This window comes from Panicum hallii, chromosome 7 (genome assembly GCF_002211085.1).
Source record: "Panicum hallii strain FIL2 chromosome 7, PHallii_v3.1, whole genome shotgun sequence".
NCBI classification, from domain to species: Eukaryota; Viridiplantae; Streptophyta; class Magnoliopsida; order Poales; family Poaceae; genus Panicum; species Panicum hallii.
In genome coordinates, this window is record NC_038048.1 from 5096642 (window position 1) to 5122402 (window position 25761).

Below are 25761 nucleotides of genomic sequence, written 5' to 3' on the forward strand. Positions count from 1 at the left end.
GCTGCGCTTCAGGCGTTGAATAAGTTGGTACAATTGGTGACACTGTAACAGGACCTTCACTTGGAAGGCGGCTGTCCTTGTCCTGCACTGCCTGTAATTTTGTACATGAGATTTTGACAAGAGTAAGTCTTGAAGTAAAACATGTGTTTGCACATCAGGCTGCGAGAACTATTCTACCTTATTCTTATCAGATCTTGTGCTGCTCCGTGGTGTAGTTGGTAGCCCAGTGTCAGGCATCACGGTCTTAGAAGGTGTGGTGCTTGATGCATGAGTAGCCTGTGTTCTGGCTGATGGTGAAGGTAAAGTGAAGTCAGAGTCCTTTACTGGTGTGCACTCTACACTGGTGCCTGCATGGTGCGAGAGCACAGCTGACGATGACTGTGACCCAACCGGCGTTAGTGGAACAGGATTCCCATCGTCAATCTCCGCAACAATGGTATTGACCTGGAAAGAGACATTGCCAGAAGAAATTGTATTCTCTGTGAAGCAAACATTGAACGTGAAAACCTTTTCCAATAGTCTAGTGATCTCGTCAGGGATAAATCCAGGCGGATTATTGGCAATGAGAGCATTGACTGTCTTTTTTATGAGACGCTGCGCTATGCGTCCAAACATGACAAACTCAGTGTCACCAGTCTCGTCCCCAGCAATGATGACCAGTTTGTACCTGCAGTGAGAGAATCAATTAGTAAAAGTTGTATACGTCTAATGTGCTTGTGAAGAAGATAACCTTTGGACGAAAAAAATGGATGGTAGTGTAGTAAGCATGACCTGTACCTTGGGCTAGGCGCACCAATGGTGCTACATGTTGGATTAGAGCATTTGTAGGTGTTGCCATGAGGCCTAGTTGTCCTGAAACATTTCTTGCACGACTCATACCACCATGACTTATCAATCTTCATTATCTTTACTGTAACCAACCATTCTACTTTCTGTAAAATATACAAGGAAAGTAAGCAGCCTTATATAGCCAGCTAGGTCTATCGTTTCGAATGTGGTGCCAGAGGAATGACCTTGTTCTTGAAGGGGTGAAGATACTTGATATCAGATACTTTCTTGTGTTCTGCAACGGAAGTTCTGGGCTCACTGTATTTTACTTGTGGAGCGTGTGCGACTGGTTGGTGCACGCTTTTCATGCTGGTAAGAAAAGAGGTTAGTTGTTAGTTAGTACATAGACAAATGCTGGTAGTGAGTATCAATAATGCTTTAGATGGGCACATGACCTGGCAATAAGTTTTTTTTTTGCTTCAGGGACATCAGGATTTATATACCACTTGCATGATGAGCCACCAGACAATGAGATGGTTCCTAAAACAGCAAGGAACGGTTTTAAGCATAGTGGTACAACACTTGCCACTATACAGTTGTTAGATATACATACCAGCACCAGCATAGCCCCTCACAAGAGTGCCAACAAATATTACAATTTGTGGTGAATGCTGTCCATCTTTATGAAGTTGTTCAGCTGGAAATGAAGTGGCTCGCTCACCCCAAAGCGTGACGTCCAGAGAAGCACCACTGCTCATGTGAAATTGCAGACACACAATATTATACAAACATAGGTGCAGAACCTGCTGCCATGCAAAATAGAATAAAGCATGTAAAACTAACCTTTCATCACATACTGTCACAGTTCTTTTCATGGTATCAACTTGCTGGGATCTTGGCCGTAATGGCAAAGCATCCGAGATCTTTGTGACTGCGCCAAGTACATCTAACATGGAGAACAACAATGCATGAGAAGCTTTTTATTTGTTTTTTACCTGCATACATATAGAATGTATCGGCCTATGGAATCTTACCTGTAAAGTACTCTTTGTTATCCAAAACTGATGGGAGCTTCTCTATGGGAGTAAGGGAGTAGGTGAATTCTGGGAAAGCTGGTGGAATCTCAACAACCTCCTCCACTGTAGTCCATCTTGTGAAGCTGATCATAATGTCGTTTTGAACTGGTTTATAAAGTCGGTTCGCCTTTTTAACTTGGAAAAAGGAGAGATTGTAAACTCTTCCTTCCTCTAACAAAGGTTTGAATTTTTCAGGGAGAGGCGGGTAGATTTGTGCATGAATGCTATTTCCCTGTATAGATTAATCAGAGTTAGCATATATTGTAGAACAAGTCAGTAAGATAAGTCAGTACAAGAATAAACAAAATCCTAGAGAAGCAGTGTGCTGTAAATGCGTTGAGGTAATTCTGGTAAAAAAAATAACTATCACAAATTAATGTGTCAAGTAATATGGTCAAGCTATAGTCAAAGCAATCAACTGAGAATATGCCTAACAAATATATTCATCTGGCTGGACAATCACAAACAATGCACGGTATATCCCTAGTTATATGTTTTCAGGAAGTGAAGTTTTTCCTTGCCTAGACCATGCAATATCCCTACTTCAACTTCGTTTTCTCAGTTAAATTAGTTCCATTCAAACAAAAGAATAATTTCTTTGTTATTTTCATTTGAACAGTTTTTGTTGTGTTTTAATTCAAATCGTTACAGGCTGGAGGTCCTGCTATTCAAGTTAGAAATTTTGGACCACAAGGCTCGTGAAAGAGCAGGAGCCATAACACCAACTTTCATAGGACCAGTACCAGTCCTTTTGCAGCTTGATACTGTTATGGAGGTAAAGCCACACATTAAATGGAGACCATTAAGGGGATTACAGAGTTGGCATGCAGCCTATATGAATTTCATTTTCCAATAGATACTGTACTTGATATAACATATTCATATAAACCTACTGTATCCGGTCCATAGTCATCAATTCTGAGATTTTTTTTTTATTTTTGCCTTTTTAACAGCTCATGCATAGAATTCTGGCCACTGGATTTTGTATGTTGAATATCTTAGGATTCTTCATGCTAAATATAGCACATTTGGATGTTTTTTTATGTTGTGTTAAAATGTACTATGCATCCATATGACACTCAGCTTCCAGTATGTGTCAAAACACTTATGCACCAGATTCAAAAATCCCTTGCCATTTCTATGGTGTACCCTCTAATGGTAGAAATGCAAAATATTTATAACAGAATTGACTTTTCAATATGTTCTCATCTTGCTGTTTATATTATGATGTCTAGATATGTTACGTGCTGACAGTACTGTCACTTTGTGCATTCATTATGGATTCTCAATGGAAACTGTTCAATGAATAGAATTACATGTTCAACACACTATTCACTTTCATCTTGTGGCCTCAAATAGAATAAACTTGGGGTGTTGTGGGACAGTTCGTTAGTTTGTCTGGTTCCGTGCCAGCATCAATGCATCCTCGGAAAGGATATGTGAATGTTTAGAATACATAAGGTTGCAAGAAATGCAACCTTGTGGAGCTTCTGTACAATCACTGAAAAGATCTTCCACGCACTCTTGATTTGCACATTATTGTGCTTATCTATGTCTTATTGTATAAATGTATTTGTGAAAACTGACTTATGTTTAGGTGGATTCTGCTATTAATTACTTCTTAGATATTGGTTGGGAAGGATTTCAAGGCACTGATATTGATTATCAGTAAGATTTTTCAAGTGGGAGCGAGTAGAAAGTAACTTGTACATTTTTCCTGTAGTAAATCTGCAGCTGATCTGATTATTCTTCAGTTCTTTTTCCCTCTAGATTCTTGGGGAGGGTTACCTTTTTTTAACCTGTATTTCTCTTCCACTCGGAACAGTTACTGACCAAGTGCTTTCTTTGTAGGCTTTGCAGTATTTGTCTGTCAGGTATGCAGTTTTCCAAGCTGTATATAACTACTGGAAAGAAAAGGTATTTTTTACTTTCAAAATGCAGCATGTGGCTTCTTCAAGTACTAATGGTGCTTCTCTTTTAGTTTTTGTAACATGACTTGCTGTCTTTGATATCTTCTGTCACTATCTATTTTGTCTGAAAACCTTCAAATTCTTACTTAGCCTTTAAGTCAGAAACTTGGCTTATATTTCATGATCTTATACCTTTTGTTCTTTTATAGAGGGAGCGATGGCAAAAGCCTATTCTTCGGCGGTTGCAGGTTAGCATAATCTTTTTCTGAAGTGATAAAAATGTCGTTCATGAATAATCTGCCCAACAAACTTTTAGTTTGCTTAATGAAATCACATATTGTAACTGCATGATAGCAGGGCAGATGTTGGGTTGAATCTCTGCATTAATATCTGTAGTTTTATGGATGTCTTATGTCTTGCTTGCAAAATGCCCAATCCTGTAATTTGATGATGGTCATCTGTCCAGCCCTAATGAGTCATGCTGGCAACTTGGCCATTTTGGCACCTCAAATGAGATTCAATTGTAGAACACATTTCCTCAAAGGATTTGGGCATTATTTTCCTGTGAAATTTCTTTGTCCATGCCATAAGCAAATATTGCAGTTATGAAAATTCATGTAAACTCTGTTTTGGCCTACAAACTTTGGCTTGTTGTAAAATTAGGACGTTGTTATAATATATTCTGGCTTCTTGGCTGCATTACTTTTAATATTGGATGACTTGGCCATTGTTTTGCAGCCTCCTCCGCCAGTGAATGATACAAACCCATACAATGTCTTCAGGCCAAGAGAAAAGGCTCATCGTCTTCATACAAGAAGGGTAGGTGTCTTGAGATTAGCGATTATTAATACATAACTTATGGCTGCAGCTATTTATAAAGAAGTTCAATTTCCTTTTTAAAATTTACTTTCTCCTATCATGTTTTTCTTTTATTTGAACTTGAGTTTACTTCTCTTTTGAGTTACATCATGTTTGCTGCCTGTTCCAGATGCAAAGACGGGAAAACAATATCCAGTCATTCGAAAAACTCCGCTTGGTAAGAGTTATTTTTCTTGTGGTTATTATATTAGTTAAACATTTTGGTATATATATATATATATTTTGTTAAGGCTTTTCTGACATCTCATTTTGTTTTAGTTATTGCTGTTTCCTTCATCCTGTGCATCTTACTGGATATTTCTATCCAAATTTCGAATCTAAGATAATACTGTTTCTTTTAAATTAGAAACGTAATGATTCACTGATCATTATCTTTTTGGGGAAGTGGTACTCTTTTACTTTTCAAATGTCAAAAAAGTAAGTAAGTTGAATGTTTTGACACTCTTATGCCTGTTTATCCTATTGCAACGCTGAATTTGCTGAATCATATTACTTCTCAATGAATCCCATTAATTCCTTCTTTTATTTATACCTTTTGTTTCTATGTTTTCAGGAAGTGAAGTTTTTCCTTGCCTAGACCATGCAATATCCCTACTTCAACTTTGTTTTCTCAGTTAAATTAGTTCCATTCAAACAAAAGAATAATTTCTTTGTTATTTTCATTTGAACAGTTTTTGTTGTGTTTTAATTCAAATCGTATTTTTTCGGATGATAACACAACAGCTTCTATCCTTGGAAATATCCTTAGTTTACTTTGGTGTTGTTATATTACTCTATCCAATGGATGTTGTTACTGGATATATAATGCAAATAAAAATACGCAAGCTTCTCTTCATGCAGGCAAGAGTAGGCAGACAAAAAATAAACTGTACCTCTTCATCGAGCAACACCAGATCAGTATGCAGCAGCTTTGTTTCATCTTGAAGATCGTTGAACTCCCAAATCCTAGAGGCACGTACGCATAAGCAGTCACTGCAGTCCCCAACCATAAGGGCACCAATCAAAACGTCTCCCATCTGTTGGTATAGAAATAGAGCTGTTAGGTGCAGAAATAGTAGGACAGAAAGAAGCAAATGTGGGATTGCGATCAGTCAAACACACTAACATATTAGGATCAAAATACTTTGCATGCAGCACCAAGCTCAGCAGCAGAAACGGAAGAAATGAGAGCCAACAACAGAGATCACCAAACTCCGATAAAATCATATTTACACGCTAAAATACGTACAGTGCTTTTTTTTCTATGTAAACAAGTCTAAGCTGATGCCGTATTAGCTGCATCCAGGACTTCTTTGTAAACTACATTTCGAGTCTGCGAACCACATGAGCCATTGTCATTTTCAATCAGGACCCTAAGGCCGCTTCTAGATGTTGATCTTGAAATAGCAACATAAAGTTGGCCATGTGTAAAAACTGGTTTTTTTAGGCAAAGGCCAACCGTTGATAAGGTCTGTCCTTGACTTTTATTGATCGTCATTGCATAGCATATTCGCACAGGGAACTGCCTTCGCTGCAGTGTAAATGGCCACTTTACATCTGTAGTGTTTAGAGCGATCCTCGGTATGAAAACTTCTTCACCAACTCTGCAGCCAGTCAGTATTGTGCAGCATAATACACGCTGTCCAAGTTGCGTCACAAGTAGTCTTGTGCCATTGCAAAGGCCCGTAGTTTGATTAAGGTTTCGGAGTAACATAACAATGACCCCTTTTTTCAGCACAAGTTTATGGATAGGGAAATTATTTGTGTTGATGGAATTTAGGAATTCGGTTGGGTACAAGACATCAAAATCAGGTATATGTTCAGTTGATTTAGATATTGTGTCGCAGCTAAGATATTGAACATCGTCTCCAGGGACCAGTTTGACGATATAATCGTTTATGTCGTCAGCATCTTGGTTGTTAGGACAGACAATAGCACGTGCGGCCAAATATTCAGGATTTTTGTAATTCATAATAAAATCTGGAAACACCTCTGCCACAAGGGCAGCAGTCTTATCACCGTCGGTGTGCACTAACAGATCATCAGGAATTATAATCCACGAAGCCTCACGTTCCTCTCCCCTTTGCTCGGCAGCAATAGTCCCATCACCAATAGATAAGATCCACTTGCCAAACGATTCAATTTCAGCACGTTGGGTTGGATCTAGAGAGGGGTTATGAAGTCTCATGTTTGTATGTAGTTTTAGAACAGACACGTGCTGCCATAACTTAGAGCTTGTAATGCATGCATTAACAATCGCAGAACGTGATCCTTTGCGAACAACAGGTAAAATTTGGCGAAAATCACCACCAAGAACAACAGGTTTGCCACCAAATGGAACAATAGCATTGGCGGGTTTCTCTTCAGAAAGTTATCTCGCAAGGTTCTATCTAGTGCCTCAAAGCAATGTCGATGTGTCATGGGTGCTTCATCCCATATTATCAGTGCAGATACTTTTATGAGCTCAGCTAACATGGTGCCTCGTTTTATACTACATGTTCCAGCCTCGTTTAAGTCAAAAGGTATCTTGAATCTAGAATGTGTGGTGCGGCCTTTAGGTAGTAATAGAGAAGCAACTCCTGATGAAGCGACAGCAAGAACAATTTTCTTTTCAGATCTAAGGTGTGTGATGATAGCATTCCATAAAAAGGTTTTTCCAGTACCGCCATGACCACAAACAAAGAAAAACCCAGGAGAGTTGCACGAAACTCGTGCAATGATTGTATCAAACACATGTTTTTGATCAGGATTTAGTTGGGATACCAACGACACAGCTTGCATAGATAACATTAGAGGCCCTGTATCTAGTTCATCATTGATCAATCTATTACCATACACATCAGTATATGTAGTTACTATCCTTGGCAAGTCATATTCATTTATGTTGCCGCCACTATAAGCAAAGATATCAGTCAGTTTGTTTATGAGCAGTGACATAAGCTGTTCATGAGGCACAGTGTAATGTGGGTTTCCGAGGGCATGGCAAACCGAACGGTGTATATCATCACAAAAATAGAGCCAATATTTGTCAAACAAGGCACGCACATTACCAACCGAGCAGTGCAGCACAACCATGACAAACAATTGTCTCAATTGATGTGACGATGCATATACTATTGACTCGTCAAATAAAAGGTTCCATTCATTATCGTCTTCAAGGAGTCCGCGTGCCTCACATGCTTGTCGAAACGTATTGTACACCTTGTTGTTAAACGTCCTTATGTCAGCATAATTTGTAGCTCCCTTCACTATCATTAGCAACATGCGTAGGTAATATAACTCTCCAGTAGTTGGATGCACATAGTATATCCGCCCAATTTTAGTGTCGGGTGTTTTCTGACGCCAACACCTATGTGAAGCGTCCCAAGACCACTCTTTTGGAAAGTCACAGTAGGTCAGGTGCCTTGCCCTGCTGTACTTTGAATTAGCATCAAACCATGCTGTTAACATAGTGCTTTTTGCTGCAGGGCTCTCGAGTATTTCTGTCAAGGTAGCGTTAGGCTCATATCGTACATAGTTCATACCAGGAAGATGCACAGTCAATCGCTCTACGGAGGGGGTCCTATAATGAATGTCAAATTCAAGAATACGCCATACGGCCTCACACGTGGATAGGTATCTCGCATCAATGTATTCCTGAATTTCATTAGGAGGAGCCAGGTGGGGCCCTGGAGATGCATTGGGTGTTTTCGCGGTAATCTCAAAATACACCTTCGCTCGGTCGCTCCCCTTGTTAATATATTTGAAGAGGTATTTAATCATGTTCGTTTTGTTGCACCATTCAACATTAATATGTGCATTATACTTCTTCAGTAGCGACATGTTGTGTGGAACGACGTTCCTGTTATCCAATCTAATGCTGTTTTTAAAAACAGATCTGCCATCATCACGTCTTCTATATATTGTAAACCCAAAGTTATCTATGATGGTCTCATCTTGAAATGTTTTAGGAAAATTTTTGGAGCACTTGTCATTTTTCATACATGGGCATCTTTTATTGTAAGTACCACAGGGACCATGTATCATGAATTCATCGACCAAAGCATATCCCAATGGATCTGCGTTTACATCGGGGATTTCAGCACAAATTATATTGTCAATAGCAGAGGCATTAAACTCGGAATTGCTGGTCGTTAGCCACACAAGGCAGTGTATATGTGGGAGGCCACGCTTTTGAAATTCAACGGTATATAGAACTACATAAAGTAGGCAAAAGAAAGGATCAGTCAAAATAGAATAGGAGGTAGACTAAAGGGATGAGGCATGACATTAGAATATCATACCAGCACGGACCGGACCAAATGTCTTCCCCTCTCGAATGTCTATTATGAATTCTTCAACTTTCATATGGAAAACCCGAACAACCAGTTCAGAACGGTCACATGGTTGCTGTCCAGGTTCAAAATGCAATGCATCTGATATTTCTTTCCACTTGGGGTTGCAAGTGAAAGTAACAAAGAGGTCGGGAGGACCATATACTCTACAAATGGCCATTGCATCCTGGTAGTTCATGACATAGTACCTCCTACCGCCAGTAAAAGAGGGGGGCACAATCATCCTACTACCAACAGAATCAGCGCTAGTCATACCCTTATCAATAGCATCGACTATTCCTTGCACTGACTCACACCGTAGCTCCTTTTGGTGGTTTGACATGAATTGCAATCTCGATCCTTCTATTGTCGAGTATGCATCAACATCTATCTGATCACTTAGCCGTCCATAGCAAGTGTATGGATTGGGGACGTTCAACCTATAATGCACATGGTATCTAACAAACTCAAGCATTGTGACATATCTACGTTTCTTCCCGTCACCCTCATCTTCATTATATTTAATGCCCAAATGAAAGCCATGTTCACCGTAAGGAAATAATAATGGGTACTGCAAGGCCATATAACATGGATGTAGGTATGAAACACGTTTGAGTCCAGATTTTTTATCATGCACAAGAACATCGTAGGTGTATTCAGCAGCAGAATAATCGCCTATAATTACAGCTGCAATCTCGCCACTCGACGGCAAATTGTATCGAACATCATCTCGTGTGTTGCACCCTAACAAACGAAGTGTAACCTCTTTACCAGGTTCTTCTTCTATACGTTCTCTAGCATATCGAAACGCCTTGACAAGTTGGTTATTTTCATTTAGCATATTCATCAAAGAAAGGGCAGTATCAGGATCTGGCTGAACACGAGTGTTGTCATCACTGTCAAATAAAGTAAGTCTGTTTTGTATCTCGTTTTCAGTATCATAAATATAGAGCTGCGCAAATCTAGGTCATGTTCCTTGGTGGGGCAACAATGTACCGATACGATGATGAACTACTCCATTAATTTTGAACACATAAGGTGCGTTACCACTGTTTATCGTCCTATCGACAGCCGCACCTAGTGAAGTGAATGCAAAAAGGGAGTTGTATGATCGAATCTAGCGCAAGAACCTCTTTGATCGTGCATCACCATCGAATTGCAAAAGGGTACATAAAGGCTCTGGCGGTTTTTTGTAAGTTTCCAACCTGATCTTCCCTCCTTTACAGCAAAGGTTGTAAATAATTTTCCGTTGTGTCACAGCGGATGTACGCTTAACACGCTCTTGGAACCAAAAAACAGCTCCACAGTACGCGCACTCATGCGTAGGGCCACCATAATATGACCGGTTGGGGTAGTTTTCTACAACATAGAATTGGAAAATGTTTGTGTGCAACTCACAAAAGAAACGTTAAATCTCGTATGACATAGAGGAAGTGTTTAGGCACCTTTAAGAGTCTCAATATATTCTGTACTAAGAGGAAGCAGGGCAGCTGGTGTAGCACTGGAGGCTGCCACGGATCCAAATAGTTAAGAATAGACAATTTTTATGCCGGCAAAGTAGGAAAGGATAGAAGCTCAAATTCCAAAGCAGGACAGAGGAAACCACCTCCGAGAGAGGTCAAAGAAGGGTTGATGCATATCCTACGATGCACCCTACGTATGTGAAGTCGATGACGTCTATTTGAGCTAGCAACATCCCTAGGGAAGTCCATCAGAGACCTATGTCCTGTGCAGCACGAGGGAGTAGCAAATAGGTACAATTATGGTGTACGGTATTCCAGTACTTTTTTATATTCAAAGGTTAAACGAAGGAGACATGGGGCCTAACCCAAACTAACCTGCTTTCTTTGGACTAAAAAACGGCCAACTGAGCGTCGTCTGCTGATCAGGCACTGCTACTTGAGCAGAGGTGCTAGGCTGACCAGCCTCATAAGAAGGCTTACCACAGGCTGATGGCAGGAAAAATAGAGCATTTGATTACCCCTCAAAGGTCTTTTTTTTTCAAGAAAAAGGGAATTCGTAAGAGTAAAACCGACCGTGCCCCAAGAGTTTCCTCTTCTTCGCCTTTTCACGGCAACGCGTAACCCTCTCAGATGGAGTTCCAGCCATCAAGAATCAGATCGTACAAAGCTAAGGAAGACCGTAGCGCAACCACAAGTAAGCAGCACATATACCAGAAAGAAACGAAGGCAAAACAAAGGTAACAATCGCATCATCACAAGCACATAGCAAGGGAAAAGAACACATTATGCAACAAGATAAACATCGACACGATAAGGGACAAATGCGTTTGATAGCAGAAGCAAGCTACGAAACTAAGTACATACCTTTTCAGTTGCAACTTGTCTAGCTTGCTTGTATGAGCAGTGTCAAACGAAACAGAAACCGCAGGGGGTGAAGAGAAGAGCTGTATTTAAATTAGATTTCAATGCATATTTCGAAAACAACAACCTACATATATAAGTTCATCAAGAAATGTAACTAACCTCACACCTTTTTAATAATTAACCACCTAGTAGCTTGTAATCAGGGACAGTTCAGAAGACGATGGCAGAAACCCTGTAAATAAAACTCACGTATTTAGACATCGCAAATACAATTCGTCAGCCATTCAGGAATCCACATAATTTACTGGTTTTGTCTATGCATAATAATGTGCCATTTTTGAAGAAAACGGCATCTCTGAAGCATCTATATTCTAATTTTAACTGGGTACAGCATTTATCCATATGGGATCAACTGAATGGATGTAAGAAAATATAAAAACCGGAATATAAGGAAGCACAAGTGGCAGATTCATCGTCTCTAATTGTATAAAGGAAATGCCGTTAGGCACATGCTGGGCCCTGCACTACTTATCAGCCTAAAAATCAAAAAAGGTTCGGACACTTCGCTGGTTTTTGCGACAGCCAGAAATGGAGAGAGGCGTGCCATTCTTTTAAGGAAATAATAGAGAAAGATTTCCTTCCCCAGAGGATGACCTTTGAAACGCTGTACCGTGGACTGGTACAGGCAGATACGCTAAGGACCTGGAGAAGGCTGAAGCACAGAGTTGACCAAGAAGCAGCAGAATTTGGTGATCAGATCAAACTTTATTACATCAAGCCTTACAAGAGGTGAACATGTGCAAAAGTTGTATGCTGGCCTTGTGACTCCAACATGATTGGAACACAGCCATCGGATGCACGTCATCGAAACTGTATTCGTCAAGGGACTGCGGAACAAATTGTTAGTGCTTTGGACTTGTACTTGTAAACTTTTCAGTAAACTAAATCTATTAATGTCTTGGTGTCTTTACAGTAAAGCAAATTCTTCATAGTGTAGATCTACAAGAAAGTTCTTCAGATCTATTGTTCAGTTTTTTTTTAGAATGATCTGATCTATTTTTATAGACAAATAGCAGCATTCTTCCTTTTTTTTCTCTCTGTGGAGGTGCAGCAGGACCTTTAGTTTCTTTTTTCTATATCCACCATACAGCTAGCGTACGATGCCCAGTAGAAACTGCAGCTAACATTGCACATTGATATCAGCCCTTTCAAGGATATTTTAGAGGTCATATTCTCACATTCTTGTGCAGTAACAAAGTAGTTCAACAAGATTCAAATGTTATTTAAGTAGTACTGAGCTAGCAATTTAATAATATTCAGTACACAATTTTCAGAATGTTCAGCTAGCCCATGCATTTAAACAATGCTTAGCTAAAATGTTTGCTATTATTCCAAAGAGAAGCACAATCCACGATAAATAAACACACATATTTTTTCCTACTCAACTGAACAACTGTGGTTCCTGACTCAAATGAAGCACCTGTATTGTTTATAATCTGATCTGTGCATGTGCGCACAATGCTATGGTAGATGTGTTTCTATCATTTCCTCTTAGTGAATAAGGTTGTCAAATGATTCGTGAATTTCATAAGGACTAACCATGGCTAACATTACTCTTTAAAAAGCTGCAGTAGGATGATTTAAACAATGCTTAGCTAAAATGTTTGCTATTATTTCAAAGAGAAGCACAAGCCACGATAAATAAACACACATATTTTTTCCTACTCAACTGAACAACTGTGGTTCCTGACTCAAATGAAGCACCTGTATTGTTTATAATCTGATCTGTGCATGTGCGCACAATGCTATGGTAGATGTGTTTCTATCATTTCCTCTTAGTGAATAAGGTTGTCAAATGATTCGTGAATTTCATAAGGACTAACCATGGCTAACATTACTCTTTAAAAAGCTGCAGTAGGAATTCATTCACTCCTAGATTGAAAAGGCAGTATTTCTTTGCTTGTCTGTACTCAAGCCTCAAGAAAAAAACTATTTTTGCACGTGGGTCGTGCTGCCTTTTCTATGACCCCACAACAAGTCTAGTTTCGAAGTTTGAATGGTCAAAGGTAATCTTTTATTCCACTCGATCACTTGTAAATATAGATTAAGAATTGTCAACAGATTTTTGTTGCCTAAATCTATCAAATTCTTCACAAATCAGATGTTAACATCTAAGCAAACAAAAAAATGGCACTAACAATAAAAGGCTGGAGCTGACTACCATTGAGCTCAACACATATGCACCGGACCAAAGCAAGGAAAATTAGTTGACCCCAAGTGCTGCCCTACGACTAATGTAAACAGAAAACAAGAATGCAATCAACCTACTAAGCACTAACAGGACAAGCTAGATTAAATGCTCACAGCAATGGATTAAGCTTGTCACCACACGAATCCACTATAATGCAAGCAAACAAATAGCACACCAAAAAAAAATCCAAGCAAGACCTAATCCAATGCTTGCTAGCAACAGGAGTACAGGGTCAGAATTCTGTTCATTATTCCGCAAGACATCCTCTTACATGCTTATGTACAGGGTGTTTCAAACATTATATTCATGGATACGAATGGATCCAGATAGACCCTCCCTCTCTTGACCACATTCTAGAGACTCAGGACTTTATTTTTCAGGGTGTATCACACAATGATCAGTCCTTTAGAAAGAACATAAAAAAAACAACGAGTCATACATTACATGTCACAAGGTAAATACTCTGCATATCCAAATGCCAGGCATACAATTCTAAAGAAAGGACTAAACGGGGAAGCATTTGCAAAGAGGAAGCATTTGGTTATCTTATCAACACAACTGATTCGTCTAACCTGCTTGTACGTGCAGATCACGTTGTTCTCTACAGCTTCACGCGACCGATGCCACTGCCATTGTACCAGGCCTACCAAAAAAAAAATAACAATGCGCAACAGAGAAGCCACAAGCTCAGAAGAAAAGATCTGTACTTAAATTAGATTTCATTGCATCTTTTGAAGACAACAAATTACACGTGTGAGTTCATCAAGAAATATAACTAACGTCACACATTTGGATAACAGCCCACCTAGTATATTGTAAGCAGTCACAGATCAAAAGACAACCTGTAAATAGAACCAATGCATTCAGTCATCACAAATATATTTTACTAATCATTCAAGAGTCCCTTTATTATACATAAATCAGCAAGCAGATACAACATAACATGTTTGAACATAAATAGAATATCATCTGCGTTACAATCCATCAAGAAGGCAACACTTGAGAGACTCAAGATAACCAATACAACTAATACACCCCATTTGGTGCTCATACGTACAAACTTTTAGTTTGTATACTAACCAGTATAAAAAATTCTGATAAGAATATTTGTTAATGTACTTCTATAACTACTCTATTCAATGATAAAATTTCATGCTAAAATTCATCACCAACCGGGAGTTACATATATGCTAAGTTTTTGACAAATAAGAAAACAAAACGAGGATAAGGTTTGTGACCATTAGGCTAAAATAGTCATGATGTGGTAGGTGCATGGCCATAAAGCCTGCTTTGTCTTATACTTCTTTACATATACCTGCTAATAACAGAGCTGTTCTGCAAAAAATATGGGCTATGTAAATCAATTTTGACGTGCAGATCACGTTGTTCTCGTCGAGCAACAGCTGTTCCTTGAATCAAAAATGCGTCAAAATTGATAGCAGGTTATGGTTCAACAGAGTCAAAATAAATCAATTTTGACTCGGCGTGTCCCCTAAATTCCACTATGTAATATATATAAAACATACTGCTTATTAGCAGGTTATGGTTCATATTGACCTTGTCTATACAAAAATCTTAGTTTAGTAAAATAATTTCAATACAACTTTATAAACTGTCCCCTGAGTTGTAACTATTTTTTTCCTGGAAGTTTTTAAAATCAGCTGTAACAGGTGTCAATTTTTTTTGTGTGCCACTATGGCTTGGTTTAACACCAATTTGGTAGGGTATTGGCTGATTTAACAATCAGGATTTAACAATTATAGAACTGTAACAGATTGCAAAATATTTGCCAGGAGAATCTTGGTTAGGAAGTTCAGATACTTAATATGATAAGCTCCTGGTATTCTATACATGATTGTTAAGATATTCTTTAAGTATTTCCTGACTTAATTTGTTGGAGTCTTAAGTATACTGCTTTACAAGCATCAACGGGCCATCATGTTGTACTTTCAAAGCTAATGGAAATATAATTTAATCTACACGTGCTGTAAAAAGTCCTCAATCTTACTATGAATATCAAGTGAGGACTTTGTGATAATGCAAAATGCGGTGGTTCATGTGATTATGATAGTGCTGTATGTGATGCTACTTAAGAAATTTGACCAAATGTCTGCAATTGAGCTACTTGTTGGCTATTAGTAAAGTTACCTTATTCATCCATATGGTGGTTCAGCTACTGCCTTGTCTTTTTTTTTCAGCTAGAGCACTGGGATCTCACAGGGGAAATTATGGGGATCATGAAGTCCATAGTGTTTATTGGCAGTGCATATCAATGTTGTACTTCAGATCCTTTCCACAGGGTTGTTATAAAACCTATGAGCCTCATTTGGTTGGACTAATCACGGATGGAAGTACTGGTGATTTTTTTCCTTTAGAGCATGCAGAAATATTATGCAGTATGAGCTTCTTTTTGGTAAAAGGCTCCCTTTCTGAACAGTCAAGGTTGTTTCACCAAGTGGCTATTATGCGACATTTCTATATATGACAATCTGGTTATAGCAGTTCAGGATGCTTGCTAAATTGTCTTGGTTTTATCACTTTCTGCAGGGATGTCTGTTGCTGCCTCTCTAGTGTACAAATGTTTGATGTGGTTACCTGGTTGCTCAAAGCTTTTGTTCTAACCACGGAGAGTCCCTCACTTTGTCAGGAGGTTTGTGGTGTCATTCTTGTGTTCTTGTAATGACTTATAATGCTTAGTGGATATTCTATCTTTTTTTTGAACAGCTGGTGTAGTGAGGTTATCATTTTCTTTGATCATTAGTTATATTGCCTGCTTTACTGCTTATGGCTTGTGTATTGAACTGCAAATTGGTTGCAGATTTGCAAGTTACTTGCATGCACATTTTTGCTATCGACGACAGGTTCCTGCATCCACTTGCCTTTGTATTCTCAAGAATCTCTTTCCTTGAGTCATTGGGCTGCATACTTCCATGAAATGTCTGTGGGAACTTATCACAATTATCATTACCTTGCTACTTTTCAAGCGTTGCCCAGGAAAAAGTTTTTGAAGGTCTGTACTGGCAAGTTAATAGCTGGATTAGAATAGTGCTGTATTCCAATATTACTGAATTGTTTCTCCTTGCCTTTTCAGGGCACCCTTGAAGATTCCAGAAGTGAGACGCATGAATGTGTCTCAGAATTTCTCAGGTCTAAAATTTTAAGGAATAAGCCCACTTTTAGCCCCTAAATTCTTCTGTTTGTCTAATTGATTTTGACCCCTCATACTTTAGGCCCCCCAATATAACAAAAAAAGTTTAATATATAGTAATTTTGATATTTTAAATAATTGTGTAGCCACCTCAGATACTTATATATGTTGCTTGAATACATTTCTAAAATCAACTCATCAGTTGCCCTTATTCTTTTTTTTTCTTTTCATGCTTTTCATAACCAGAGTTATATTTTCTATTTCAACTTTCAGAAGACATGATTTTAAAAAGATGCACAAATAGAGAAAAAAATAGAATTAGCAGGGCCACAAATTCAAGTAGAAAACTGCAAGCACATGCAGGTTTACAAGTATTGACATGATTATTAGTACCCCTAATGGGGTAGCTGAAGTAGAGTCCTTGAGAACTCATTCCATTAGTTAACATTAAAATGATGTTTGGCACAATTCATTTCTCCTTGTGAACATAACAATTAACAACAGCATGCAAATTCAAATTTTTTGCTTATTCAAACTTACTTGTGTAGCGGTAAGCTCCGGGCTAAACTTTCCTTCGAAATAGTTCTCCTTTACAGCACTTCTTAGGCTACTCTCAGGAACGGGCATGAAATCACCATCGACCATAAATTTAACCTGCACATATAAAAAAAGGTCACCTTTGTTCCATTAAGAATACTGTAAACTATGAGGTTAATTGCTAGATGTCATTACACAGTTTTAGATGGCAACTAAAGAGCATACAACATGCGCCAAGAGAATGATAATGCAAGTAAAACAGAATGTAAGCAATTAATTTGCATCAAAAGGTTATCTTATGTAAGCAATTAATTTGCATCAAATGGTTATCTTATAATAGATGGAGCTCTTTGACATCTTCCTCAGGACCCTTACAGTAAGAGATGTAAGCAAACACGTGCTGCTGAATGCATGTCATCAGTTCCACCAAGTCCCAAGATGCACCCCAAAAGGGAAGCACTGAAAGACATTAGAATTTTAAATACAATCTGAACTTAAGATCTTTTAGTCCCAGAATCCAATTGTTCTTCAAACCTCAAGAACAGTTGGATGGTCTGTCGGGAACCAAAGACAGTGCCTGGACTGCCAAATTTCCCAAAAAGATGCTTTATGCTGTAATCTTTTTTTGCAAACACGCGGAAGAGCTGCATATAATTATATTAAAGAATAAAAGAGTAGGAAACCCTTACAAACACACACTGACCAACACCAATGTTACGCAGATTACAAGCATACACTGGCTACAAAATATAAGCGACCTCAACCTAGGAAGCTGTTGTTATCTCATCACAGAAATAACAATGTGACTCGTCATCCCCATTAAATGTGGTTACCTATGATCTAATATAACCCGGTGTGTTTCCTGAATAAACATTGCAACCGCAAATAAGTAACATCATATATCCTACACTTCTGATAGCATACCAATAACCATTTGCCTATTATATATTTATAGTATCAAATAATGACTGTTTTACATGCAAACAATCAGCACAGTCCAACTATACTACTGCCTGCATAATAAACATCCATAATGGTCCAAGTATATTATTGCCTTTCGAGAAGCTAATGCTGCTGCTGCTCTCTACGCACATGGAAAAATACCGAAAAAGAGGACCACATCTAAGAATAAGAGACAACCCAGACCACAATCGCCCATCTAGCATGATAAGGGCGAGCAGGAACCTACCTGGTATAAAAGCAAGGAGACAAAGACTCCAGAGTGTCCAGGCAGGTTATGTCACCTATGCCATGATTCAGTGGCACCAGGGCTAAAAATTGCAACAACATATCAGCAAACCACGAGAAGAACCAGAACGAACACTGCAAAACAGAAGGGGTTGCAACGTTCCGAGGCATCGAACCTGGATACAGCAAGAAAATGGAAATGGCGAAAAGAAGTTTCCTCGAAACTACAGAAACAGGCCACGGGACGGTTAAGGAGGCAAGCAATGGAGGGAGGGAGAGGAGGAAAACAGCCCTCAGAACAGGTAGATAAAGGGAGGAGGGTTGGGAACAGCTCCAAAGGGCAACTGTGCAGGCGTCACCGAAGCCACTGCACAGCCACTGCACAGCAAGGGCGCGCGTACGGGAGGTATGGGCGGCGGGCACAGCAAGGGCGCGCGTACGGGAGGAATGGGCGGTGGGCTACCAACTACGCTGATGGAACCCGCAACAGGAAGTAGCTGAAGTGATTAGGTACGCTACCCATCCTCCAGACCTAATCACCGGTGGAGATCGACACGGCTCGGAGGCCACCAACATCGGCATGAGGGGCAGCGGAGGTGGGCATCGGCCGCGGGACGGGAACGCGCGGATGGGACGGCTGCGGCGGCGAGGGAGCAGCACGTGCAGTGGCGGCGGCAGCCGCTGTGCCGGGAGCAGGATCTGGAAGATACGACCGAAGGGGAGCCGCAAGCGGGGGTGGAGCAGAAACATCCGCGGGAGAGAGGATGCGGAGGCGGGCACCGGCGACGTGGCGGGGGCGCGGACGGGAAGACGACGCCGGCGTGCGAGCGGCGCGTGGAGCGGCAGCGCCGCCGGCGGCCGTGCGGAATCGAGGGCCAATGGGGAGCGGCAGGCGGGGTGGAGCAGAAAAGGACCTGCGTGAGAGAGGGCGCGGAGGCGGACACCGGCGGCGTGGCAGGGACGCGGACGGGACGACGGCGCCGGCGTGCGAGCTGCGCGCGGAGCGGCAGCGGCGCCGGCGGCCATGCGGAATCGAGCGGCAACGGGAGAGGGAGATGCGGATAGGGTCTGCGCCTCCGGGAGGAAAGCCCAATTCCCACTAAACGCGAGGGTTTTTTTGTAAAATCGCTGGCTTCTGGCCGGCCATCCACGGGAGCCAGCGCGCAGGCACGCGTCGGCACGGGACGCGGCCGCTGCCGACGTGGCCGCTCCTGGTGCGAGGAAACGGCAGGGAGTTTTAATAGAAGAGATTTAAAGGATCCAATACTAGCCCGTCCACAATTGCTTGTAGTTGCTGAAGAAAACAATGAGAAAGCATTTCCAGAGAATGATTTATCACTACAAATATGCAAGATTGATATCATGGAAGTGAAATTAATAATAACACAAAGCCTTTCCTTGCCCTGAGCACAAAGCTACTTCATTGGCATGAGATGTACAGGGAACAAGGCTCTCACTTCAACAAACTGGCCTTCATAAGTAAAGCCCTTACTGTTTATCAGCCAGCTATGCTCACTTATTTTTACAGCAACATTTTTGTGAGCTTTATGTGATTAGAAATACAACTATTTAAATTCGACAAAATCCTGGAAGGAACAACATTCTTCAGATTGATTAGGGTTGCCAAAATGAAATAATGCTGAACACTGGAACGAAGCAAATCCTCCAAGTAGCAGGAATGAAAAAAGGTTTCACAGCTCTGAAATTCAGAACAATGAAATGGTTAGTGCCTACGCGTACAAGCATATATCTATATGAAGTCAAACAAACAAAAAGATTTCTATCAAAAAATATTTATAATCGACAGATCAACTATGGACTCATCTATCTTCTTTTGAATCACTAAACTCATCTATCTTGTAGTGCGGAGTAAGATGAGAACCCTGCCACTATCTCCATATAAAAAAGGATGTAGATATGGCCCACGCCCTACATCTGTTGTAACTACTCGTAGCCTAGTAGAACTGCTCCTACATTAGTCAAATTAGTCGGATACAGTAGGGAACTCCCAAAAAAGTACTCGGGTAGGACTCTAGGGCATATATCGGACTAAGACTTTCATGTAAATCTGTCCCCCAGACTATATAAGGGTGGACAGGGACCCCCTCCAAGGGGAATCACCTAGGAGATCACCTGATCAACGTCAAAGGCAATACAAACCACATAGGACGTAGGGTATTACGCTCTCTGTGGCCCGAACCTGTCTAAACCTTGTGTTCCTTGCACCTTCGAGTTCCTGATCTCGGCGACACCCTACCTACAAACTCACCACATCAGGGGTATCCCTCGGTGGGAGTGGCGGTAAAACACCGACAATGATCCTATCGTGGCCAAGTCATTCATCATGGCTTGCGAAGGTCCAGTCGCTACCTGGTACTCCTATCTACCACCAAGGTCCATCATGAGCTGGAGTGACCTCAAAAACAAACTCAGACAAGATTTCTAGGGATTCAGGAGGGATGACTCATCAGCAATCGATAACTTCTAATGCCTCTAGCAGGACAAAGAACCCCTCTATGACTACTTCCGAAGGTTTGTCTAGAAGAAGGCACAGACCCCAAACTTCCCATAGCGCATGGCAATCAAAAAATGCATCGAAGGTTTACTGCCAGGGCCACTAGCATCTCATTTGTCAAGAGAACTCTCGACAAACCTATCGGTATTTTTCCGCCATGCGCACCGAGGGATACCCCCGAGGTGGTGAGTTTGTAGGTAGGGTGTCGCCGAGATCAGAAACTCGAAGGTGCAAGGAACATAAAGTTTAGACAGGTTCGGGCTGCTGAGAGCGTAACACACTACGTCCTATGTGGTTTGTATTGCCTTAGGTGTTGATCGGGTGATCTTCTGTTTGGGGGGATCCCTATTCATCTTTATATAGTTTGGGGGGACAAGGTTACATGGAAGTCCTAGTCGGATACGAGCCCAGAGTCGTACCTGAGTACTTTTTGGGTAGTTTCCTTCTGTTTCGACTAGTTCTACTAATGTATGAGTAGTTCTACTACGCTACGAGTAGTTACAACTAGTGTAGGGCGTTGTCCATGTCCCACCCCTTATCCTGTAAAATGTAGGCCATGTGCGCAGTCCCGTAGGCCCGGGTCTGACAAGCCCCCGAGCTCTTCATAGTCGAGTACTGCAGGCTTCCGAGTACTTTTGAAAGCGTCTTCGAGTTCTCCCAAACTTCATCTTGAAGGTGTCTTCCAAGTACTTCCTTGGCTGCATCGAGGCCGTGAGGTGCTCATGCCTAGAGTAGTTGTCAAGTCTTCTTTTCTATGGGGCGCGATTGAACTCACACTCTATATGGAGTAGCCCTCGAGTCTTAGGTTGACTCGTAGAATCAGGCTGAGGGGCAATTTAGTCTTGAGTCTTCTGTCCTTATCTTCCAAAAGATTTGAAAAATAGATCGCCGATGACACTGTGCCACAGCCCCCGAGTCTTGAATCCAAATCCCCAAGGTTTGGAATAAAGGATCCAAAGAATCGTAGCATGCAATACATGACGGTAAAGATTTGATGGTTAAGATGGGCAAATTGGTTCAGAAATTCGAAACCGCTTTTTTCATGTGAATTCCCTGAAAAAATGGTTAAACAAATAACTTCTCCAAAAAGCGCCCTAAATTACCTCTCAAATCAAACCCTTTTCCTTGAGTGCCGTGTCGCATCCAGCCCCTGAGCCTGGGAGCTAGATGATTTGCACAAGATACACCTAGTAGTCAGTGGCGCCAGCCCCCGAGTCTAGGCATTAGCCAAGTTGCCGCTGGATCTTGAACTGTCCATAAAGCCAACTAGTCGGAGTCGATTCCGACTAGTTTTGTTGATGAGACAAGTAGTCGAAGTAGCTGACGACGCGTAAAACTAGTCAGAAACTAGTAAACGCAGTGTATGGGAGCAAAGCCCTTGTAGTAAACTCCATGTATAACTAGTCGAGAACTAGTAAACGGAGTAGTATTTGAAGTATGGGAGCAAGACCCCTTCAGTAACATAGAATACTAGTCGGAAACTAGTAGTCTGAGTGTTACTGGAAGTATGGAAGCAAGACCCCTTGAGTAACATAGAATACTAGTTGAAAACTAGTAATCTGAGCGTTACTGGGAGTATGGGAGTAAGGCCCCTTCAGTAACATAGAATACTAGTTGGAAACTAATAATCTGAGCGTTACTGGAAGTATGGGAGCGAGGCCCCTTCAGTAACATAGAATACTAGTGGGAAACTAGTAATCTGAACGTTACTGGAAGTATGGGAGCGAGGCTCCTTCAGTAAACTTGCACGTAGTACCAGTCGTGAACCAGTAGAATGGAGTAGTACTGGAGGTATGGGAGTGAGGCCCCTTCAGTAATATAGAATACTAGTCGGAAAACTAGTAATCTGAGCGTTACTGGAAGTATGGGAGCGAGGCCCCTTCAGTAAACTTGCACGTGGTATGAGTCGTGAACCAGTAGAACGGAGTAGTAATGGAAGTATGGGAGCGAGGCCCCTTCAATAATATAGAATACTAGTCGGAAACTGGTAATCTGAGCGTTACTGGAAGTATGGGAGTGAGGCCCCTTCAGTAAACTTGCATGTTGTACCAGTCGTGAACCAGTAGAAGGGAGTAGTAGTACTGGAAGTATGGGAGCGAGACCCCTGAAGTAACATAGAATACTAGTTAGAAACTAGTAATTTGAGCGGTACTGGAAGTATGGGAGCGAGGTCTCTTTAGTAAACTTGCCCGTAGTACCAGTCGTGAACCAGTAGAACGGAGTAGTACTGGAAGTATAAGAGCGAGGCCCCTTTAGTAAACTTGTACGTAATACCAGTCGTGAACTAATAGAACGGAGTAGTACTAGAAGTGTTGATCTCCAGTCTCCTACTGAAGATGATTCCTTGGGCGGGCCATGAGAATTCACATGGTGCCATGCGAAAACATCATGGTTGGCTCGAAGGAAGTGACGACGAGGTCCTTCACGTGGGTTTGATCAGTTCCTTGGTTGGCTAAGGATGAAAATGGCGTAGATGCTTGATATTCTAAGAGTTTGGAACCTCCTGGCCATCAGGGTACTGTAAGCGATACGACCCTGGTCCTGTAACCTTGTGAACGATGAAGGGTCCCTCCCATCACGAATTAAGCTTGTGTAGCCCGGTTTCGTCCTGGATGCGGCAAAGGACCATATCTCCAACGTTGAAAGATCATCGTTGAATGTTCCAATCGTGGTAACGACGGACGCCTTGTAAGTAGCGGGCCGATTGGAGTAAAACATTGCATCTGACTTCTTCTGCCGAGTCGAGTTCGAGATGTCTTGGGTCATCAGCCTCGCCCTCTTCGTACATCTCCAGTCGAGGAGATTGCCAGATGACATCAGCCAGTAATATAGCTTCGGACCCATAGACGAGAAAGAAAGGTGACTGTCCTGTGGCTTTGCTTGGTTGTGTGCGAAGCCCCCAGATTACTGACGAGATCTAAATGATCCACTTGCCGCCCTTTTTGCTATTCTTATCGTAGAGTCTTTTCTTCAAGCCATCAAGAATCAAGCCGTTGGCGCGCTCAACCTGGCCGTTGGCCCGTGGGTGAGCCAGTGAAACATACTTGACCTCAATGGCGCTGCGTTCACATAAGTCCCAAAACTGATGCGAGTGGAAATTGGATCCCAGGTCCGTGATGATAGTGTTGGAGAAGCTGAATCGGTGCAAGATGTCACAGATGAAGTTAACCACTTGATCTGCGGAAAGCTTTGTGATTGGCTTATACTTGATCCACTTTGTAAACTTATCGATGGCCACCAACACGTGAGTAAAACCTCTTGGCACAGTTGTGAAGGGCCCTATCATGTCTAGGCCCCAGCATGCAAACAGCCATGAAGGTGGTATGGTGATATGTTTGTGGGCCGGGACATGGGGCTGCTTGCTGAAGAACTGGCAGTTTGTGCATCGGCGAACGAGTGCTTCGGCATCTGCTAAAGTAGCCGACCAGTAGAACCCGGATCTGAAAGCTTTGCCAACTAGTGTGCGGGAAGCAGCATGGTTTCCGCACACTCCTTCGTGAATCTTCTGGAGTATTTCTCTGCTTCCTCCATACGGACACACTTCATGAGTATGCTTGATGCTAATCCACGCTTGTATAAGTTGTCCCCAACTAGAATGTACCCTTTGCTGCGCCTTAGAATGCGTGTGGCCTCAGCGCTTTTTGGGTCGACACCGAGGGGTAGTTTGTGCTCCTGGATGTAGTCGATAAACGTCACCCGCCAGTCAACCTCGATCATCAAGACCTCTCGGTCAGGTTTCGTTGAACCCTAAGCGGTGGTGCTTGGATCTGGTGTCTTGATGGATGGATATGCAACTCGCGAACGAAAACTCCCGGTGGGACGTTAGCTCGATCAAAACCTAGTTTTGAGAGCACATCCGCTCCCACATTGTTGTCGCGAATCACATGATGAATTTCCATGGTGTCCTTGTTGACGTCCCACTCTTTGTTGACTTGTTGGACCACCAGCAAGGAGTCGCCGTAGATAAGTTGTTGCTTGATGCCTAGAGAGACTGCCAGGCGTAGCCCATGCAATAGTGCCTCGCACTCAGCTTCGTTGTTGGAGACCTCAAATAGTATTTGGAACACATACTCGGCTTTGGTTGGCTAGGGCTTCCACTTGGTTTCTTGCCATTCTGACATGAAATTGACTAGTACCTGTGACTTTGTAACGCCCGCATTTTTATCTTATTTAAATTGCATTACCAATCACTCGCTTAAGAATCTTTTAAACCTTTTCCGTCGCTCGAGCTCCCGAAGCCCACCTCCCGATTTTCCACCGTCCCGACATCGCGCAGTCTCTTCCTCTTTTTCCGCGGAGCCGCCCGTCCCTTTTCCTTTTCCACCGGCCCCGCCATCTCGTCGCATCACCATCATGTCGCGATCGGCCACGTGCGCCTGCCCGGCCGCGATCTTCAGTGCCGCGCGCGTGTCCCCTCTTTTCTTTTCTCATATTTTGTTCAAATCCATTTTATTTCTCTCTTCTAATTCTCCCGCTTGCTTATTTAAATTGTTGAGTAATGCAACAATTTAAATTTCATATCATTGCTTATTTAAATTGTTGAGCTACTGAGTGAAAATTTAAAATAAAAAAAATAATATTTTTTTATTATTTAAATGAGCACATGCGTGTTGCTTGCTCGAGCTATAGCCCGCTCCTTGCGCGCACGCGCGGGCCAGCGCACGACTCGCCGCTGCCCTTGTTGCTGGCTGTGTACGCGCGCTCGCATCGCGCCGCCCGCATCACGCCACGGCCGCCGCGGCCACTGCTGCTCGCTGTGCCACTGTGTGCTTGCTGCCCGTGCACGCCAAGTCGGCGTGCGACCCGCTGCTGTGCCGGTCCATCTCCGTCCCGTCCCCTTGCCCTCGCAGCTTGCGCCTTGTCTCCGAGC

General features: G+C 41.9%; 1 protein-coding gene and 1 long non-coding RNA gene across 2 annotated transcripts; one reads left to right on the forward strand and one right to left on the reverse strand.

Moving 5' to 3' along the window:
- Positions 1-244: 244 nt before the first annotated feature.
- On the reverse strand, positions 245-1935 carry LOC112899525 (replication protein A 70 kDa DNA-binding subunit B-like). The gene is made up of 8 exons (XM_025968027.1): positions 1803-1935; positions 1612-1714; positions 1388-1518; positions 1224-1308; positions 1014-1137; positions 778-932; positions 386-667; positions 245-287 (listed from the first exon to the last, which is right to left on the reverse strand). The coding sequence occupies exons 1-8, from the start codon at positions 1933-1935 to the stop codon at positions 245-247; spliced, it is 1056 nt and encodes a 351-aa protein (XP_025823812.1).
- Positions 1936-3653: 1718 nt separating this feature from the next.
- LOC112901490 lies at positions 3654-4754 on the forward strand. Its single transcript, XR_003230309.1, has 4 exons — positions 3654-3761; positions 3964-4002; positions 4493-4573; positions 4743-4754. It is a non-coding gene; the product is annotated as an uncharacterized LOC112901490 (long non-coding RNA).
- Positions 4755-25761: the final 21007 nt, after the last annotated feature.